The sequence below is a fragment of the Hermetia illucens genome, chromosome 5, assembly GCF_905115235.1.
Source record: "Hermetia illucens chromosome 5, iHerIll2.2.curated.20191125, whole genome shotgun sequence".
NCBI classification, from domain to species: Eukaryota; Metazoa; Arthropoda; class Insecta; order Diptera; family Stratiomyidae; genus Hermetia; species Hermetia illucens.
The window spans coordinates 41,826,331-41,841,438 of NC_051853.1; the positions used below are offsets into that span (position 1 = coordinate 41,826,331).

The 15,108-nt window shown below is 44.4% G+C and overlaps 2 protein-coding genes across 4 annotated transcripts; both read right to left on the reverse strand.

The window, feature by feature from the left end:
• Nucleotides 1-1,007: 1,007 nt before the first annotated feature.
• Nucleotides 1,008-3,209, reverse strand: LOC119657655 (nucleosomal histone kinase 1-like). The gene is made up of 4 exons (XM_038064679.1): nt 2,769-3,209; nt 2,639-2,708; nt 1,989-2,585; nt 1,008-1,922 (listed from the first exon to the last, which is right to left on the reverse strand). Exons 1-4 carry the CDS (start codon nt 3,018-3,020, stop codon nt 1,129-1,131), a joined length of 1,713 nt encoding a protein of 570 aa, XP_037920607.1. The 5' UTR covers nt 3,021-3,209; the 3' UTR covers nt 1,008-1,128.
• A 3,122-nt stretch (nt 3,210-6,331) lies between these two features.
• LOC119657825 (putative uncharacterized protein DDB_G0294196) lies at nt 6,332-13,733 on the reverse strand. Of its 3 annotated transcripts, none has more exons than XM_038064939.1 (3): nt 12,972-13,733; nt 6,971-7,459; nt 6,332-6,857 (listed from the first exon to the last, which is right to left on the reverse strand). In XM_038064939.1, exons 1-3 carry the CDS (start codon nt 13,344-13,346, stop codon nt 6,837-6,839), a joined length of 885 nt encoding a protein of 294 aa, XP_037920867.1. In that variant the 5' UTR covers nt 13,347-13,733; the 3' UTR covers nt 6,332-6,836. The 3 variants fall into 3 exon arrangements, with proteins under 3 accessions (XP_037920867.1, XP_037920868.1, XP_037920866.1); XM_038064940.1 differs by having other exon boundaries at nt 6,332-6,884; XM_038064938.1 differs by having other exon boundaries at nt 6,332-6,888.
• Nucleotides 13,734-15,108: the final 1,375 nt, after the last annotated feature.

Below are 15,108 nucleotides of genomic sequence, written 5' to 3' on the forward strand. Positions count from 1 at the left end.
AAACTGTTTGCTATATTTTTATCGCCTTTGGCAAACACACAGCATAAGAACCCTGCGAACTGGAATTTTCAAATTTTGATTGCTTGAATCAAAGGGTGGACGAGATTCACTAATTCATAATAATTCACTTAATCGAACTTCTGGAAACGTCTCAAAAAGAATACTTTATCTTAGCGCTACTTAGCATTTTTCCTCAAGGGAAATTCTCAAAATCGATCCTCACACCTTCACGGCTGTTCCCGGTGCCAATAAAGAGCTTTTTCCCCATCTCACTGGCCATTGACCAGCGAACCGGTCCCCATGCCGCTACGCTCACCTTGAACTCCGAAAGTTCCTGTTGCAGCAACATACGCGTGCGCCTATGGATGCGGCAAATCATTCCCCTCTGTCAAGATCAATTCTGCCGTATGCATTCAATGCAATCTGCGGCAAACACTAGGGTAATTGCACATTATGAAATGCATTGTTTGAGCAAATTAATTCAGAAAGAGGCGAATGAGATTCACTGTCGCGAAACCATGGTCACTATAGAGGGTTGAGGGTTGTAGTTTCGAAGGCAGAGTTGACTTTCCAGATGTATGTATCTAGCTCAACATTAAAGTGGATGCGCGATTTGTCCAGGGGAGGATCCAGTGCACTGAACAAGTCGCGTTGGAAATCGTCCCAGTTTGTCAGATTGCGGAAGGTGGAGTGAAGGGAGAACTTGCTGTAGATGCAGAGAAAGATTGAGGGCATGATGTGGAAGTGAGCTGCCAATAGGAGCAGCTAGTGACACATGCTGAGATCGGACGAGATTAGGAAAAGATGGCACTCCAGCGTTAATGATGTCCGCGCTAAGGAATGGGTCTGACTGAAACCAATCGAAGACCACTTTGCTGTTTTCGTTGTTAACTGAGTCGCCCCAAGATACGTGCTTCGCGTTGAGGTCACCGCCGAGGATGATGGCATCGCAACTGGCTGCGATACACAGTACGATTTTGAGGAGAAATTAACAGTCGCAATTCGAATTCATTTCAAAAAACAGTTGCGATTTAATTTATTTAAAAAAAATCATACATTGTAATAATTATGTTGTAAACACAAACAGTAACGAGTCTAGCATAGACACAAGATTGCCATATAGGACCACTACTTAACTCGTCGATACGTGACACGTGGACTTCGGGCAGGACTCTCAGCCGACGTCTGCAATCGACGCACACTCACCCTCGGAAGCGGTGAATCTACTGGGCTTGGTGGCACTTCCGAATCCGAATCTTCTTTCTGATTACGCTTCACATTCTCTTTGCTCTCACCCCGCGTGCTGGTCACTGGCTCAGATGCCTTAGATGATGGGGCTTTCTTCTTCCGCTTAACATTCACGACCACGTTCGCATCTAAACTCACGTCCAACTCAAAATTGAACTCGTACGTTTTATTGCTCCTCGGGTTCGGAGTGACGTTGTCATTTACAATCGTCTTTCCCGGTTTTCGGTCTGCAGGTGATGAAGTGCCGCTTCTTGTGGAAATGTTCAGTGTCGGTGTAATGTGCTGTCGTAGGCGAGAGGTTATGCTCTTTGCAGGACTAGCCATTCGTTGGGGCGATACATTCGCTTTAAACCTTCGACGAGACGGTGAGATCGGTGATTTTGCGTCTGCAGGTCGAGTTCGCTTGGATGGAGTCGCGCTTGAACGCAATTTGACGGGGGAAGGTTTACGAGAGGTCTCGGGTTCACTTTCGCTCTCGTTTTCGCTTTCCTCTTCGACAATAGGCCGCTTCTGCTGCTTCGGAGGAGATTTGCCTAGTGTCACTTCCAAGGGACCTGAGTTGGTCTTATTCAAGGATTTTAAGCCGGCTTGGAATATTTTTCGGCATTTCTCATAATCGGGAGTTTGTTTGTAGTCCATCGATTGAACGTAGTCCATAAATTGCTTGACTGGACCTGCAAAGAACAATAGCCTGAGTCAAATTTAACGATTGATTAGGGGAAAAGAGGACTAGGACTTACTCGGAGGATTTTTATCAAACAATTTACTCAATGATCCGCCAACATCCTTCATAAATTCTTCCTTTGCCTTCTGAACTTTCTGTGGGTTTGCAAGTAGTTTCTGTGTTTCCCAAGGCAACTCCACGCCTGACCAATGAATCAAATTATATCCTAATATCTCGAAATCACCGCGTCTGGTGGGTACACCGTTGTGCGCATCCCTCGACGTGTATTCAATTGTGCCATTGTGCATTTTCCGAGGATCCGGCTTATAATCTGAGGTTGTGTAATGACAAGCCAGACCGAAATCCACCAGGTAGACCTGGTCGGAGTGTTTCCCTGTGTAATCCAAAAGGATGTTGGCACCCTTCAAGTCAGCGTGGACATAAGTGTTGGAGTGGATATACTCGTACACGTCAAGCATTTGTATGGCGATCCGGTAGATCGTGTGTTGAGGGAGGCGTTTGCCGTTAGACAAGAAGAAACTCCAAATGTCCTTTCCATATCGGGGAATGACGAGGAAACGATGCTTCTCGCCATTTATTGTGTGCGATCCAGAGCCGATTATGTGAGGCATTCCAAGCATTTTGAGTTTGTGCTTAGCACAAAAGGACTTTACTGGAAATAAAGGAATGTCAGGAATGGTTCGGTCTTCTGCTGCCACAACTTACTGTCCTCCTGTCTGGCATTCCGCATGTAAAAATGCATTTCAACGAACAAAGGTCCATTGCCGTGGGGCTCCTGAATATTTAGAACAGAACTGCTTATCACTTTCTATACATTTAATAGAAAATTACTCACAATCTTAATAACGCAATCATAGTCCTTCTTCCCGCTGCTGCCAGCTTTGCATGCACAGTAAATATCCCCAAAACCCCCCGAGCCAATTGACGGGCCAATCTTCCAGCCCTGGCCAGATAAATCAGTTAGAATCTCGCCAAGTGGAATTTTCTCAGATTTCACATATCCATTTTTCTTCTTGGCGGCGGCTCCGGCACCTTTGCCTGCACCGGACGCCGCACCGCCTTTTGCCGCCTTAGCAACCCGCGGCATTTACAATTCGTAGCTCAACTATTTTATGAGACACACTACAATATAAAGTTCCAATAAAATGTTATACATTCACTTGGAAAAAACAAAAAAGAGAACAACTTTCAACAATGAATTAAACTTAACCGCCAGCCCCAGTATTATTTTGGCAGCGGAGCGATGACATTTGAGAGACAGATTTGATGAATGTTTTGGGAAGATTTTCGTTCAGTTTAACGGTTTGATGGAAGCATTGCCATGCATACAGAGCTGCGCGAAAAGACGTTAGCTTTAGTAAGTTTAAGATTCGAAATGAAATAATTGTAAATTCGTTGAATGCAACAGTTTCCCGTATTAAATTCAACCCAAAATAAAGTTTATTTGTATTCTTAATAATTCTTATTACAATAATTTTCAGTGTCTATAAAATACAAGATCTGAAGGGAAATTACCTATTTTATCTAATACCAGCACTAAGTGCCAAGCATTTAGGCACGGAAGACGCTACATACTTAAAATATATAAGACTTTGGTAATAGTTGCCGGTTAATGAGAGAATCCGGCGAGAAGTCCCCGCAAGATCGAACACGTATGCAGAATGGTGGATTGCTGCATGGATTGAACCAAGACGTCAACGGAAATCGTGAAGTGTTTAAGTACAATTCCTGTAGCTGACAGTGTTATGGGAACTGCAACCACTCTCGAAACTTCAAATTTCTGTGATTCCTCAAGCCAGTGACTCATAGTTCACCTTCTCCTCCACCTATTTCCGTTCAATGTTGCTATTGTCTGGGATAGTGACATCAATACGTGGAACGACCGGTCATGTCAACTAACAGCAGGTCAAGCTTGTTGTGCCGTAAGCAAAACTACCGAATATACTTTTATGTTCGTATCTTTAAACCGGACATGTTATCGGTTTCAGCCAATGCCTGTATGCAAGACTTTGATGAATCACTTTACATACAGTATCATGCCTGTTCATGTATTTCAGCGGTGCCATAAAGGTACAACCAGAAGCGAGATTGTCCAACGCCTTTAATGCCGAACCACACTTTCTGCGCTAGTAGTCTCCACCCATTCTTTCATTATCAGCTTTTTATAACCTCGATTGTGATTTGCACGGTTCTGAATGACACACATAATTCCCTCCTTCTCAACAAAGAGCTCCCCAACAGACAGCTGCCTGTTCAACAAACGCAGATCGCAGAGGTGTTCACCGAGCGTTGCCTTGGACGTCTATTCAATGATACGCCCTTGGTCTGACTTCACCCCACTCAAAGGATTAAAAGTATGACTCTTCAAGTTAAATGGAGTCAACCTTACAAGCGCCCGCATGCAAGGGACTCGTCAGCCTTTTGCTTTGAAAATAAGCGCATTGTGAGCCGACGTTGTGGTGATATTATGCTGCAACGCCAACCATGCCCCTGCCTCCAATACCACGAGGCAGATCCATTAGCTTCACCTCAAAATTTGAGTTATGCATTCGTATCTAACTGAACGCTGAACGTTTTCCAGATCGCTCTGCAGCAATATTTCGAATGTATATGCTAGTGAAGACCTACAACATCTGACGAATACCATAGCAACAAAGAAAGCCAACCTGTTGATAATGCAAGACATACGCTTTAGGGCAGCTCGGAAATCAACGAGAGAGGTGAGTCACTCTTTGATTTTATTATTACTTCAAACCTATCGGTGTGTAAAAGGGGCAGTACACCAACCTTCAATTTCCCCAGGTCGGAGAACTGTGACGGTTGGGAGCAGGACCTTGATATCACCCTAATAATCGACAATGGGATTCTTAGGGTAGAGGACTGGAGGGTGTCTGACCAGAGATCCTTCTTGAATCCCAGTTGGGTACTTTTCAGTCTAGATATCGCCGCAAAGGTATCCAAACCCTTCAGGGACCCCAAGAGGATCGACTGGAGAAAGTTTGGTCAAGTAATTAAGAACAAACTCTCCGGTGCGCAAATTGGTAAGATTGGCACGATAGACGAACTGAAGTCAAAGGTCGGGGCTCTGGAAAATGCATTTGATACCGCCTTTAAAGTCTGGTGCCCTTCTAAGTACATCAAAAAAACACTGTCACTGTGGTGGAATGAAGACCCCGCCAGCCTCAGGAAGCTGACCAGAGAAATCTTCAACGTCTGCTACAGGCATAAATATTGGCAGCCATACAAGGACTGCCTGAAGAAGTACAAGGCGGCCATCCGAACCGCCAAGAGGTGGTCTTGGTTGGAATATCAAAACTACTATTGTCATACTATTGGACTATTGTCAGAACATCGAAAACCTTGGAGCTATTGGTTCAAACGCACTTTCCCGAGAGTGAAGAGGACTGTGAGTCAGAACCTTGCTTGGAAGATTTGCTGCCACCCCAGCTGTGCGAGAATATCAAATCGGTAATTACCAAGGATAAGATCGGCTGGGCTATAAACAGCTTCTCCGCATATAACAGTCATGCTACAGAAGCACCAGGGAAGGGTTGTGCCGTGGCTTGTTGAGATTTACCGGAGCTGCATCTCTCTAAGATACGTGGTGCTGACGTTGCCTCCATATACTTTATTTTGCCTTCATTGATGTGCAGCCCAAGATCTCGCGCTAATCGCCGCCTGCTCGATCTGGATGAAGGCAGTTTGTACGTCTTGGGTCGTCCTTCCCATGATGTCGATATCGTCAGCATAGGCCAGTAGTTGGGTGGACTTAAAGAGGATCGTACCTCTTGCATTTACCTCAGCATCACGGATCACTTTCTCGAGGGTCAGGTTAAAGATGACGCATGAAGGAGCATCCCCTTGTCGTAGACCGTTGTTGATAGCGAATGGTCTCGAAAGTGATCCTGCTGCTTTTATCTGGCCCCGCACATTGGTCAGGGTCAGCCTAGTCAGTCTTATCAATTCCGTCGGATTCAAAACACGAATAATGAAAGAAACCCGAAACTGGATACTTCAGAAATAATGGGTTTTTTTGCGTAAGAAATTTTGAAGTCCGAAAACCGATTCTTCCTTAAAAAAATCATTTCATTTATTGTGTTGAATGAGGGTTGGATGGGGTGAATGAATGATCCCCCTATTGATTGGTGTTGAGTTACGGATCCTGGATCTATTGCATTGCAATTACCCTAAATCTTACTTACCTCCATTAACATAGAAGAACATGGACATATTTAAGATGCTATTACCAGAGTTTGGCCTTCTTTCCTTTTTTATATTGGTTCACAATTTGGTTATTTCCTCTTTTTTTATTTTACCCGGTTTTAGAAGATCCCTTCTACCCTGTGGAGAGCGGATAATTGAATTTCCATCTGTTTATTGCTAAACTAAAATCAAGTGAACATATGCATTACCATTTATTTGAGGTTCGTCAAAATTATCCTTCGGGCGGGTGCGGTGCTATGAGATGAAAAGCTAAGTGTTTCTCAAGAGTTGGGCGGTCTAGTAGCTTCTTGTCTCCTTACTCCTCACAAGTACTCGCTGATAATATAAAACCTTTTATATAGGAAGTTCGGTTTGGGAAGGTTCCCTCAACCCTGAAGAAAAACCTAGTTTTTGCTCTCACAGATGAGGCACATCTGGCCGTATAAGCTTTAGACCACACTCGCCCGATGGTTAAAAAGGAAAATAATTTGGGTTGTTACAAACTACTTATGGTTGATATTACAGTTTAAAATTATTTTGGTTGCTAATACGTCGTCAAGGGACTTTACAATTGAAACCTAATGGTAAAAGCATTAAAAAAGGAAAAGTTTTACTCGTACAGGCAAGCAAGGTTTGCTAGTCTTATATCAGTGCTTTCTCCATTCTGGCATCCCGGAAAAAGACCTTCGTCCATTCGCATCTAGTCAAGACGGCGTCGTTTCTAGATGGGGAGGTGGCATCATTGTAACTTGCTTAAACCAAAGAGATCAAAGTAAATGATTCAAAAAACTCACCAAAAGCTTCTTCTCTCTTCATTTGGAAAACAACACTCACCTGACAAAACATATGAAAGTTATCCCAGTTAGCGGTTTCCTGGGGGTCCTGCGCCATTGCAGCATTCGGATCCATTGGTAGACGATTTCGCACAAGGTTCTGATAAATCGGTTGATTCGGATTAGGCTGGCGGTTCCACTGTTGAGGGTAAATTCCTTGCGGAGGATACTGCCTGGGTGGTGTAGGCCGATATTGCATTTGTGGTTGACGCTGTGGAGGGAGTGGATTTAGATTTGAAGCCGGGTGGTTGTACGGAAAAAAGCCATAGTTTTGAATGCTTTGGGCAAGAACAGGCTGCTGTCCACGGTTCTGATACCGCCAGTGTGCAGATCTTGGGTTCATTGGTTGTTGCAGTCTTGGCCTATCTGGCAGAGGCATTTGTAGTGGTAATGGCAGTGGTATTGTTGGTCTGGGTCGAGGCGGTAGGTGTGTAGGTCCACGATAGCTGGTGAATCGATTTTGCCATTGGGGATTGAATTGTTGGTTATACTGCAAATAGAGAGTAGTCGAAAAAAATACAATTATAAGGTGCAAGGATCATTATGTGGAGGAGAAGGAAAAAGAGGTAATCTTTTAAATAAAGCACAGCTATTATCCCTGATCACATCTTGAAGATTTTCAAGTTATTACTGTCTCTGACTGGGCGCAAAGTCGGCGCTAAACTAGAAGGATGATAATCCATTAAACCATCAGAGGCACTGCTCAAAATTATAAATCGGGTCCCTTGGATTGGACGACTGGGAAAGCTAGAAATTCCGAATTCGAATCACTTGGAAAGTAACGAACTCTCCCGGTCCAATCCAGATGCATTCAAAAGAAGAAAACAGCAATAGATAAAGCACCAGAACTAGACGTACAAGATCACGCATCGCATCTTATATCTCGGAGAAATCTATTATGTCTACTCTCAATTACCAGTCGGAGGTTTACGTAGGAAAAATTACTCTAGCGAACATGGTATGACACTGTAAAGCTCCCGACTGATGACATAGTGGCCCAAGTCATGACATAGTGACCCACGTGGTCAAACTCAAGGAATTCGCCCAAAACCCAGCTATAGTTATAACTAATGTCCTGATGTCCTTGCCAAGCAGCGTTCAGAAATTCACCAATGCATGTGAACGATAAGCGCCAATAGAATGCCTCAGAATATAATCTCTCCCAATCGAGTAAGCAATTATAAATTTTGGGGTGAAAGTGTGACTTGTGAAACTGTCAGTAGAAAAAATCATTATCAATGAAACTTCTTTAACGGTCGAGTAACGAAAAGGATTAAAACGAGGCCAGCCACGCTTGGCCCGATGGATTTCGGAGCTGCCGACCACATGGACAGCCACTATGAGTGAATGAAGTTCCATATCTTCAAGTAGTTAACGAAGCTCAGATCCGTGCGAATCTTTGATGAAACACAAAGCAATTGGGAGATTTCTCAACAGCATATTGCACACCTAAAAACAGGACAAATTGTATCAGCTGGTCTTCCAGGCTAGGGTGTTAACTAGTGGAGGGTGACTTTCAGCATGACACTCAGACTGTTTAACGCATTCCTGACCTGTCCCACCAGCCTAGAAGAGCGCCTAGGAGACCGTACGACAGAGCTACGCAGTATATTTCCAACAAAACCTCCGCACCGGCTCCACAGTCTATCTGCAGTCGCTGAAGAATACTATGCTATAACCTTGCAACTCCTCTCCATCTCCCACTATGCTCTGACTGGAAAGTCCACAGCAACATTCCTCTTGAAGCCCGGCTTGCATGTTCCTCAGTCAATTAGGAATACCCAAAATTTTCAGTCCAGGAGGTCACTATGGCCGTAGGACTTCACTTCACTCCAGACTCATGTAGTCTGACATTACTACACGCTACATCGTATTTAATGTGGGACTCCAAGAGAAGCGAGAGTTTACAGGAGTACATCTGCTGGACAGGACGCAAAGCCGCAGTAGTACCTACACAAGCGGTTCTCTGGATCCTATTAAACTTGGTTCTATTGTACCTCTTGCTCAACGCCGACCACCGCACAATAGAACCTTACATTAGGTTGGGACAAACCATGGCTGTGTACAAGAGAACTACCCTCAACCGAAGATCCAACTGGCTACCTCCCATATCAAACTGGATTATCCTGGTTCTTAGCATGGGTATTATTCAATGCGAAAGATACCCCTTCAATCCCATGCTAATTAGATCTTCCTTGATGTCCTTCGTACTAACGTTGTTGGGTGTTCCATCCATATCCAGGAAGGCAGCTAGGCTACATGACTCATCGTGCTAATTACATCATGAAGAGTGGATTCTGTGGATTTGCCTTTGAGGTGCTTGCTGCGGTTTGTAGAAGGGCATTACCTCCATGGTTGTCCTTGAGTGGATGTCCAAAACGCGCTCTAAGATCCTCAGCATGAAAGAGCTGAGGCTGATTCGCTTTCGCTTCTGCCCGCTTTCGGCATGAAAACCGCGCACGTGTGCCTCCGGAAGTGTACGTATTCGGAAGAAATTCGGTACATCTATCTCTATAAGGCACGGCATAACCCCCGAGCCCGGAGATTTATATGCGGAAAAGCTGCGTATAGCCCAGCCGATAATATTCTGGGTAATTGTCGATTCGGAACTCTCACATGATTGGGGCTACATACTCTGACTCACAGCTCAACACCCTAACTCACAGTTCTCCAAGCTAGCGGGGAAATGCGCCTGGACGCTCCAGCCCTAGAGGCTCACCAAAAGATTAAGTCCAGGGTTTTTTAAAGAAAGAATGGGCTCCTATGTTCCTTGACCAAAATCTTACTGATTCTCGCAGATTCCTTAGTGCTTTTAATGTTCTAACAGTATTTCAACCAGGACCGCTTCCTAATGGTTTTAATGACAGACTTGTACCGTTTCTGGAAGTCCTTGTATGGCTAACCTGACTGTCTTCCTCAGGTTGGATAGAGCTTCATTCAACCACGGTGGTATTGTCTCCCTCCTGTATTTAGCAGGGCATGATACTTTCAAGGTTACCTCGAATGCCTTTCCAAAGCCCCAACCGTTGACTTCAATTCCTTTGTCGTGCCAATGTTGCCATATTGCAGATAGCTGGATCCTGATAACTTCACCAATCTTTTTAAAGTCGATGCGTTGGCGTCTCTGGAGGGGTTGGAGACATCTGCAGCAAGATTTAGACTAAAAAATATCCAGCTGTGATCTGTGAACGACCTCTGATCAGACACTCTCCAGTGGTCCACTCTGAAAGTCCTATTGTCGATTAGTAGGGTCATAGATCTCCGAGTTGGGGAAATGAAAGGTTGGTGTACTGCCCCTGTTACACACTTGGAGGAAATCCGGGACCTGGATTGAAAATAATGCGGGATCCTTTTGAAATTGCCAAATTGGCCTAATTTCGTTGAAGGCTCTGCTCCGGAATCCTCAAAAGAATTTCGAGTTGAAAGGAATTCCCTCCTTTCCCCGCCTACAGAAAGAAACATACACATCCATGATCAACCGGGATTCGAACTCAGGACAATGGGATTTGAAAGTGGATAATTTATTCTAGGGGACGTTCTCTCCAAAGCACAGCTAAAAGATATCCTAACGATAGCACTCTCTGAAATCACCTGGACAGGAGAGAGCATTATGCATAGTAATTAAGTTTGAAATATGTAGAGATGGACTTCGATGTTCTCAATGAAAAGTGTACTGTGTGTATACTGTCACATGGGTCCCTCACTCAGTTTTGTCAATTACCTCTATTGCAATTTTTTACAATCAATACCCTCTTCTTCAGTAAAAACATATATATATATTTGTTGCTATCCGCATGCCTTTTAATGTGGTCCTATGACAGTAACCTAATGCGACGGGTAAGCGGATAAATGACTACTCATGGTTTCAGCCTTGCACTGGAAAAAACCGAAGTAGTCATCACTAAAAAGAGAATTCCGACCCTGCGTCCCATATCGTTCGGCGATAATCGATAATCGAGTCAAAATCAGCGGTAAAGTACCTCGGGTTAACTCTTGACTCAAAGATGAGCTTTTCTGAGCAAATCCAAGCAGCAGCGAACAAGGCTGCGGCTGGGGTTTCTGCCTTAAGTAGGCTAATGGCAAACGTTGGGGGTCCTACGTCTAGTAGGCGACGTCTCCTGATGAGTTCAACGCAGTGTGTCCTGCTCTGCGGCGCAGAGGTATGGGCTGGCGCTCTTAACAAGGAGGTATACCGTAAACGCCTCGCGCAAGTACAGAGACGGGGAGCTTTACGGGTGGCGTCTGTGTACCGCACTATCTCTGAACCGGCCGTGATGGTGTTCGCGGGAGTGATCCCCGTTGCCCTTCTTGCTAGGGAGCGTCAGGCCATATACAAGCGCAAGGGAGGTTGTTGCTCGCGAAGAACGGCAACACACTCTAGACGAGTGGCAGCTCTCTTGGCAAAATGAAACTAGAGGCAGATGGACTGCGCGGCTCATCGGCAACTTAGATGCGTGGCTGAATTTCCTTACTCAATTTTTAAGTTGGCATGGAAGTTTTCAGTCTTACCTGCACAAGATTGGAAAGGCGCGTTCTCCGGATTGTATGTTTTGCAATGGAGTCATGGTCGACGCCCAACACACTTTTTTTTCTTGTGGAAGGTGGGATGGGGTTCGTCAGCAGCTCTATTTAAACACAGGGGATCTTTCTCCAGACAACATTGTCGAAGAGATGCTGAGGACTGCTGACAGGTGGAACCGTGTTGCCCATTACGTTTGGGCCCTTCTCGTTGCTAAGAAGATAGAACTCGACCGGTGGAGGAGCCGGATGGCAGGGGGTTCCTTGAACTGACAGTTCCCTTCCTCCTCTCCTCTCCCGTTGGTGAAAGAAATTCCCTGATTTGAAGGCTCCGCAAGGCGGGAGGGTTCGGGGACTAGCCCGAAGTAATATGACAAACGGTTCCAGGCTAGCTCTCTGACGATGGGGAGGTGTTTAGTTGGTAGTCTGACGACGTACCGAATCGGGAGTCCAACACTGTGGGCGCAAATGCATTCACCTACCCTACGCCAAAAACCTACCTTTACCACGGATACCTTCAATCATTTGAATCATATTAATACGTACTAATCCTGAAACTGCCTTCATCCATATCGAGCAGGCGGCGCGAGATCTTGGGCTGCGCATCAATGAAGGCAAGACGAAATATATGGTGGCAGCGTCAGCACCAAAAACCAACTTCAACTTTGAGACCGTTGATAATTTTTCCTATCTAGGGTCGAAAATCACCACCAATAACAGCTACGACGATGAAATCCACGCACGGTTGTTGGCTGCCAAAAAGCCTATTTCAGCTCACAAAAACTGTTCCGCTTGAAACGTTTCACCATAGGGCCAAAACTCTTACTGTACAAGACAATGATCCTGCCAGTCTTCGTATATTCTTCGGAGACTTGGGTTCTTAGTAAGAAAAATTGCGAACTTTTGGCCGCGTTCTAGAGAACAATCCTCTGAAGAATTTTTGCCCCCTAAATGAGAATGGACGATTCCGTAGCTTACATAACGACGAAAACCATGAGCGATACTATGACTGCCAGGTTGTGGGTAAAATCCGGCTCAATCGGTTGCAGTGGGCGGGTCACTTAATCCGTATGAATGAGGATGACCCCGCCCGAAAAGTCTATAAGGCAATATCTAGAAAAGGAAGACGAGGCAGATCCTCCCTTAAATGGAACAATGGCCAGGACGCCAGACAGCTTTTAAGGATATCGAATTGGTGGACTTCGCTGCAAAACCGGGATGTCTGGAGTTTTTAGTTAAGGTAGGCCTAGACCGCATACCGTCGTTGATGATGAATCCTGAACTGGGATGCCTCACTTACAAGCGAGTTCACATATAGGTCAAAAAGTTGTTGCTGTCGCTTGTGGTTTCCTGTTAACGAAGCTGGCACAAAGTACATAGGTTCGGAAAATAGGATGTCTTAATATCCTCTGGGAGAATCACAAGAATTTGAAATTTTTGTCTCCTTCTGAATGAGAAAATACATCATAAATTCCTGCACTCACCATAAAGTTCTGTCTCACATCAGGTCTTTGTGAACTCTGTGCAAACGCTTGATATCCCGAAGGTCCGGGAGTTGGTTGTGGCGGGTAACTACTGCTTTGTATGAACCCGGTTGTGGAAGTTGACTGGCTATGAGGTTCAACATTGATTATATTGGCTGAACTTGAAGCATCTTCATCATCTTCATCAGCTGGAAGCTCCGGGATTCCGTCTAAGGTATCTGAGTTATGACATTCGGCTTGAACTTCCTCAGGCATATTTATTCCTCCGCGTGGCATGCAAGGTCTTTTTTCATCCATCCCACTGTGAGACTCGTCAGAATCCGTTGACTGCATAATATCTAGGAATAATTTAGCTTGCTTACGATGTCGTGGCATTACTTTAGTGCTTCGACTTTAATTTCAAGTCTTTCATCAGAGTGAATTCAACAAATAAGATGGGAGAACACGTTTTTGTCGAACATATCACAATTTTAACACTGTCTCTACTAAACAAGTATAAAAGCAACTGTTTTTTTTCATAAACTGTTTCTGAAACAACAATGCAAGTCTCAAATTACGTCACTGTAAATATTATGGTCTGATTCGTCAAATTTGCTGTCTTAACGGATATAATGGAGGAGGTACTCTACACGAACTTTTAGAATGTTTGAAATGTCTAGGTATTGCGAACATGGCTCACAAAGGCCCGAAATGGAACTAATTTGAAATCGATGGCATACAGAGTACTTACTTGTTGTCTGTAGCCGCAAGAGTGAATAGAGGAGAGGAATCAAGCGCAAGTTCCTATATTACCTTAAAGAGCTATTGATGCAACCATTCTCAATCAGATTTTTTGACAATTCCTTGATTATTTAACCGGTCTTCAGGGTCTATATTGTAGACTTATTGATCGGCCTAAAATTGCAAGCATCAGGCTGATTCCTCAGCAACATTATGCACATGCATGCCATTAGTGAAAAAATTTCAAGCAGCTCTTGAAAAATTATCCTATAGTAAGGATTTGCCAACTCCCAAATGGAAACATTTGCAGAGACCGATAAAAACTCTGTGCATAAGCCAGCCGCTAATATGATAAACTCCACCATCCAATCACTAAAAAGACATCAACCCCAGCAATTTCCCGCGCTACTATGAATGTAATAAAATATTATACAAAGACTTCATAGATTATCATAAACCCTAGGGAATATTGCCGAATAAAAACAGTTTATGGGCCCTGAGTTTCCAATATTTTAACAGGAATCGCAGTAAACTCAGAATATCATTCTGACGGCAACTGAACCTAATCAACAATGGCGAACGAAGTAGAGAAGCATCAGATTCTGCTTTTCGATCGGTCAATCTTCAGTAATCGTAAATTAAGAAAGGAGGCCCTCCTCAGCGAAGCGAATCTACCGAAGAACATCCAGTAAGGTTGTTTAGAATGAACGCCAGCCGATGTCTGTGGATCATCTAAAATTGCGGAAAAAGAACGAAGAACTCAGTTTTAGGCACTTTAATAATAATATCGTCAAGGCAACCTAAAATAACTATTGAGCCCCTTTACTGGTTATAGTATAATAACTCGGCCATGCTATTAACGTAGCATGCTCGTCCCCAGCCCAGGTAAAAGAGGAGGGTTTGTGGCAACGTACTTTGTACTATCCTCAGTAAAACAAAAATAAAATGCTGATATCAGGGAAAGAGATAAATAGAGTATAATTGGAGTTATTCCACTATGCTAAATCCTACCTGATCTCTCTGGTGATAGATCCCGCGACAGGCCGACCAAGAAAATGCATACAATGTCATTACAAACATGATGATCGGATTGAATCACAAGCCTCGGAGAAATGCTAGAGCGTCCACCTCAGTCGACGCGGCAGGACGGGCCCCGGCCCTGTCGAGAAATGGGCAAGGGTTCTTGACGCATGGACGGCATCAGGACGTCAGCAAGTTAGTCCGAACAAGACGAACAAAACAGATACGTGTCTGCACACTAAATGTTGGCACCCTATCTGGAAAGACCGCGGAACTCACAAGAGCCCTTCGGAAAAGGCGCTTTGATATCTCTGCTCTGCAAAACACCCAATGATCTGGTGCGAAAACCGGCGACTGAGAACGCGAACGCGGTAAAAATGGCTATAAACTTCTCTAT

Coding starts and splice junctions, on each gene's coding strand:
- LOC119657825 (XM_038064938.1), bottom strand. CDS start 13,346: ATGCCACGACATCGTAAGCAAGCTAAATTATTCCTAGATATTATGCAG. Junction 7,460..12,971: donor ATGTGAGACAGAACTTTATG/GTGAGTGCAGGA, acceptor CTCTATTTGCAG/TATAACCAACAATTCAATCC. Junction 6,889..6,970: donor ACTTTCATATGTTTTGTCAG/GTGAGTGTTGTT, acceptor CTTTGGTTTAAG/CAAGTTACAATGATGCCACC.
- LOC119657655 (XM_038064679.1), bottom strand. CDS start 3,020: ATGCCGCGGGTTGCTAAGGCGGCAAAAGGCGGTGCGGCGTCCGGTGCA. Junction 2,586..2,638: donor GAATGCCAGACAGGAGGACA/GTAAGTTGTGGC, acceptor CTTTATTTCCAG/TAAAGTCCTTTTGTGCTAAG. Junction 1,923..1,988: donor GTTTGATAAAAATCCTCCGA/GTAAGTCCTAGT, acceptor TGTTCTTTGCAG/GTCCAGTCAAGCAATTTATG.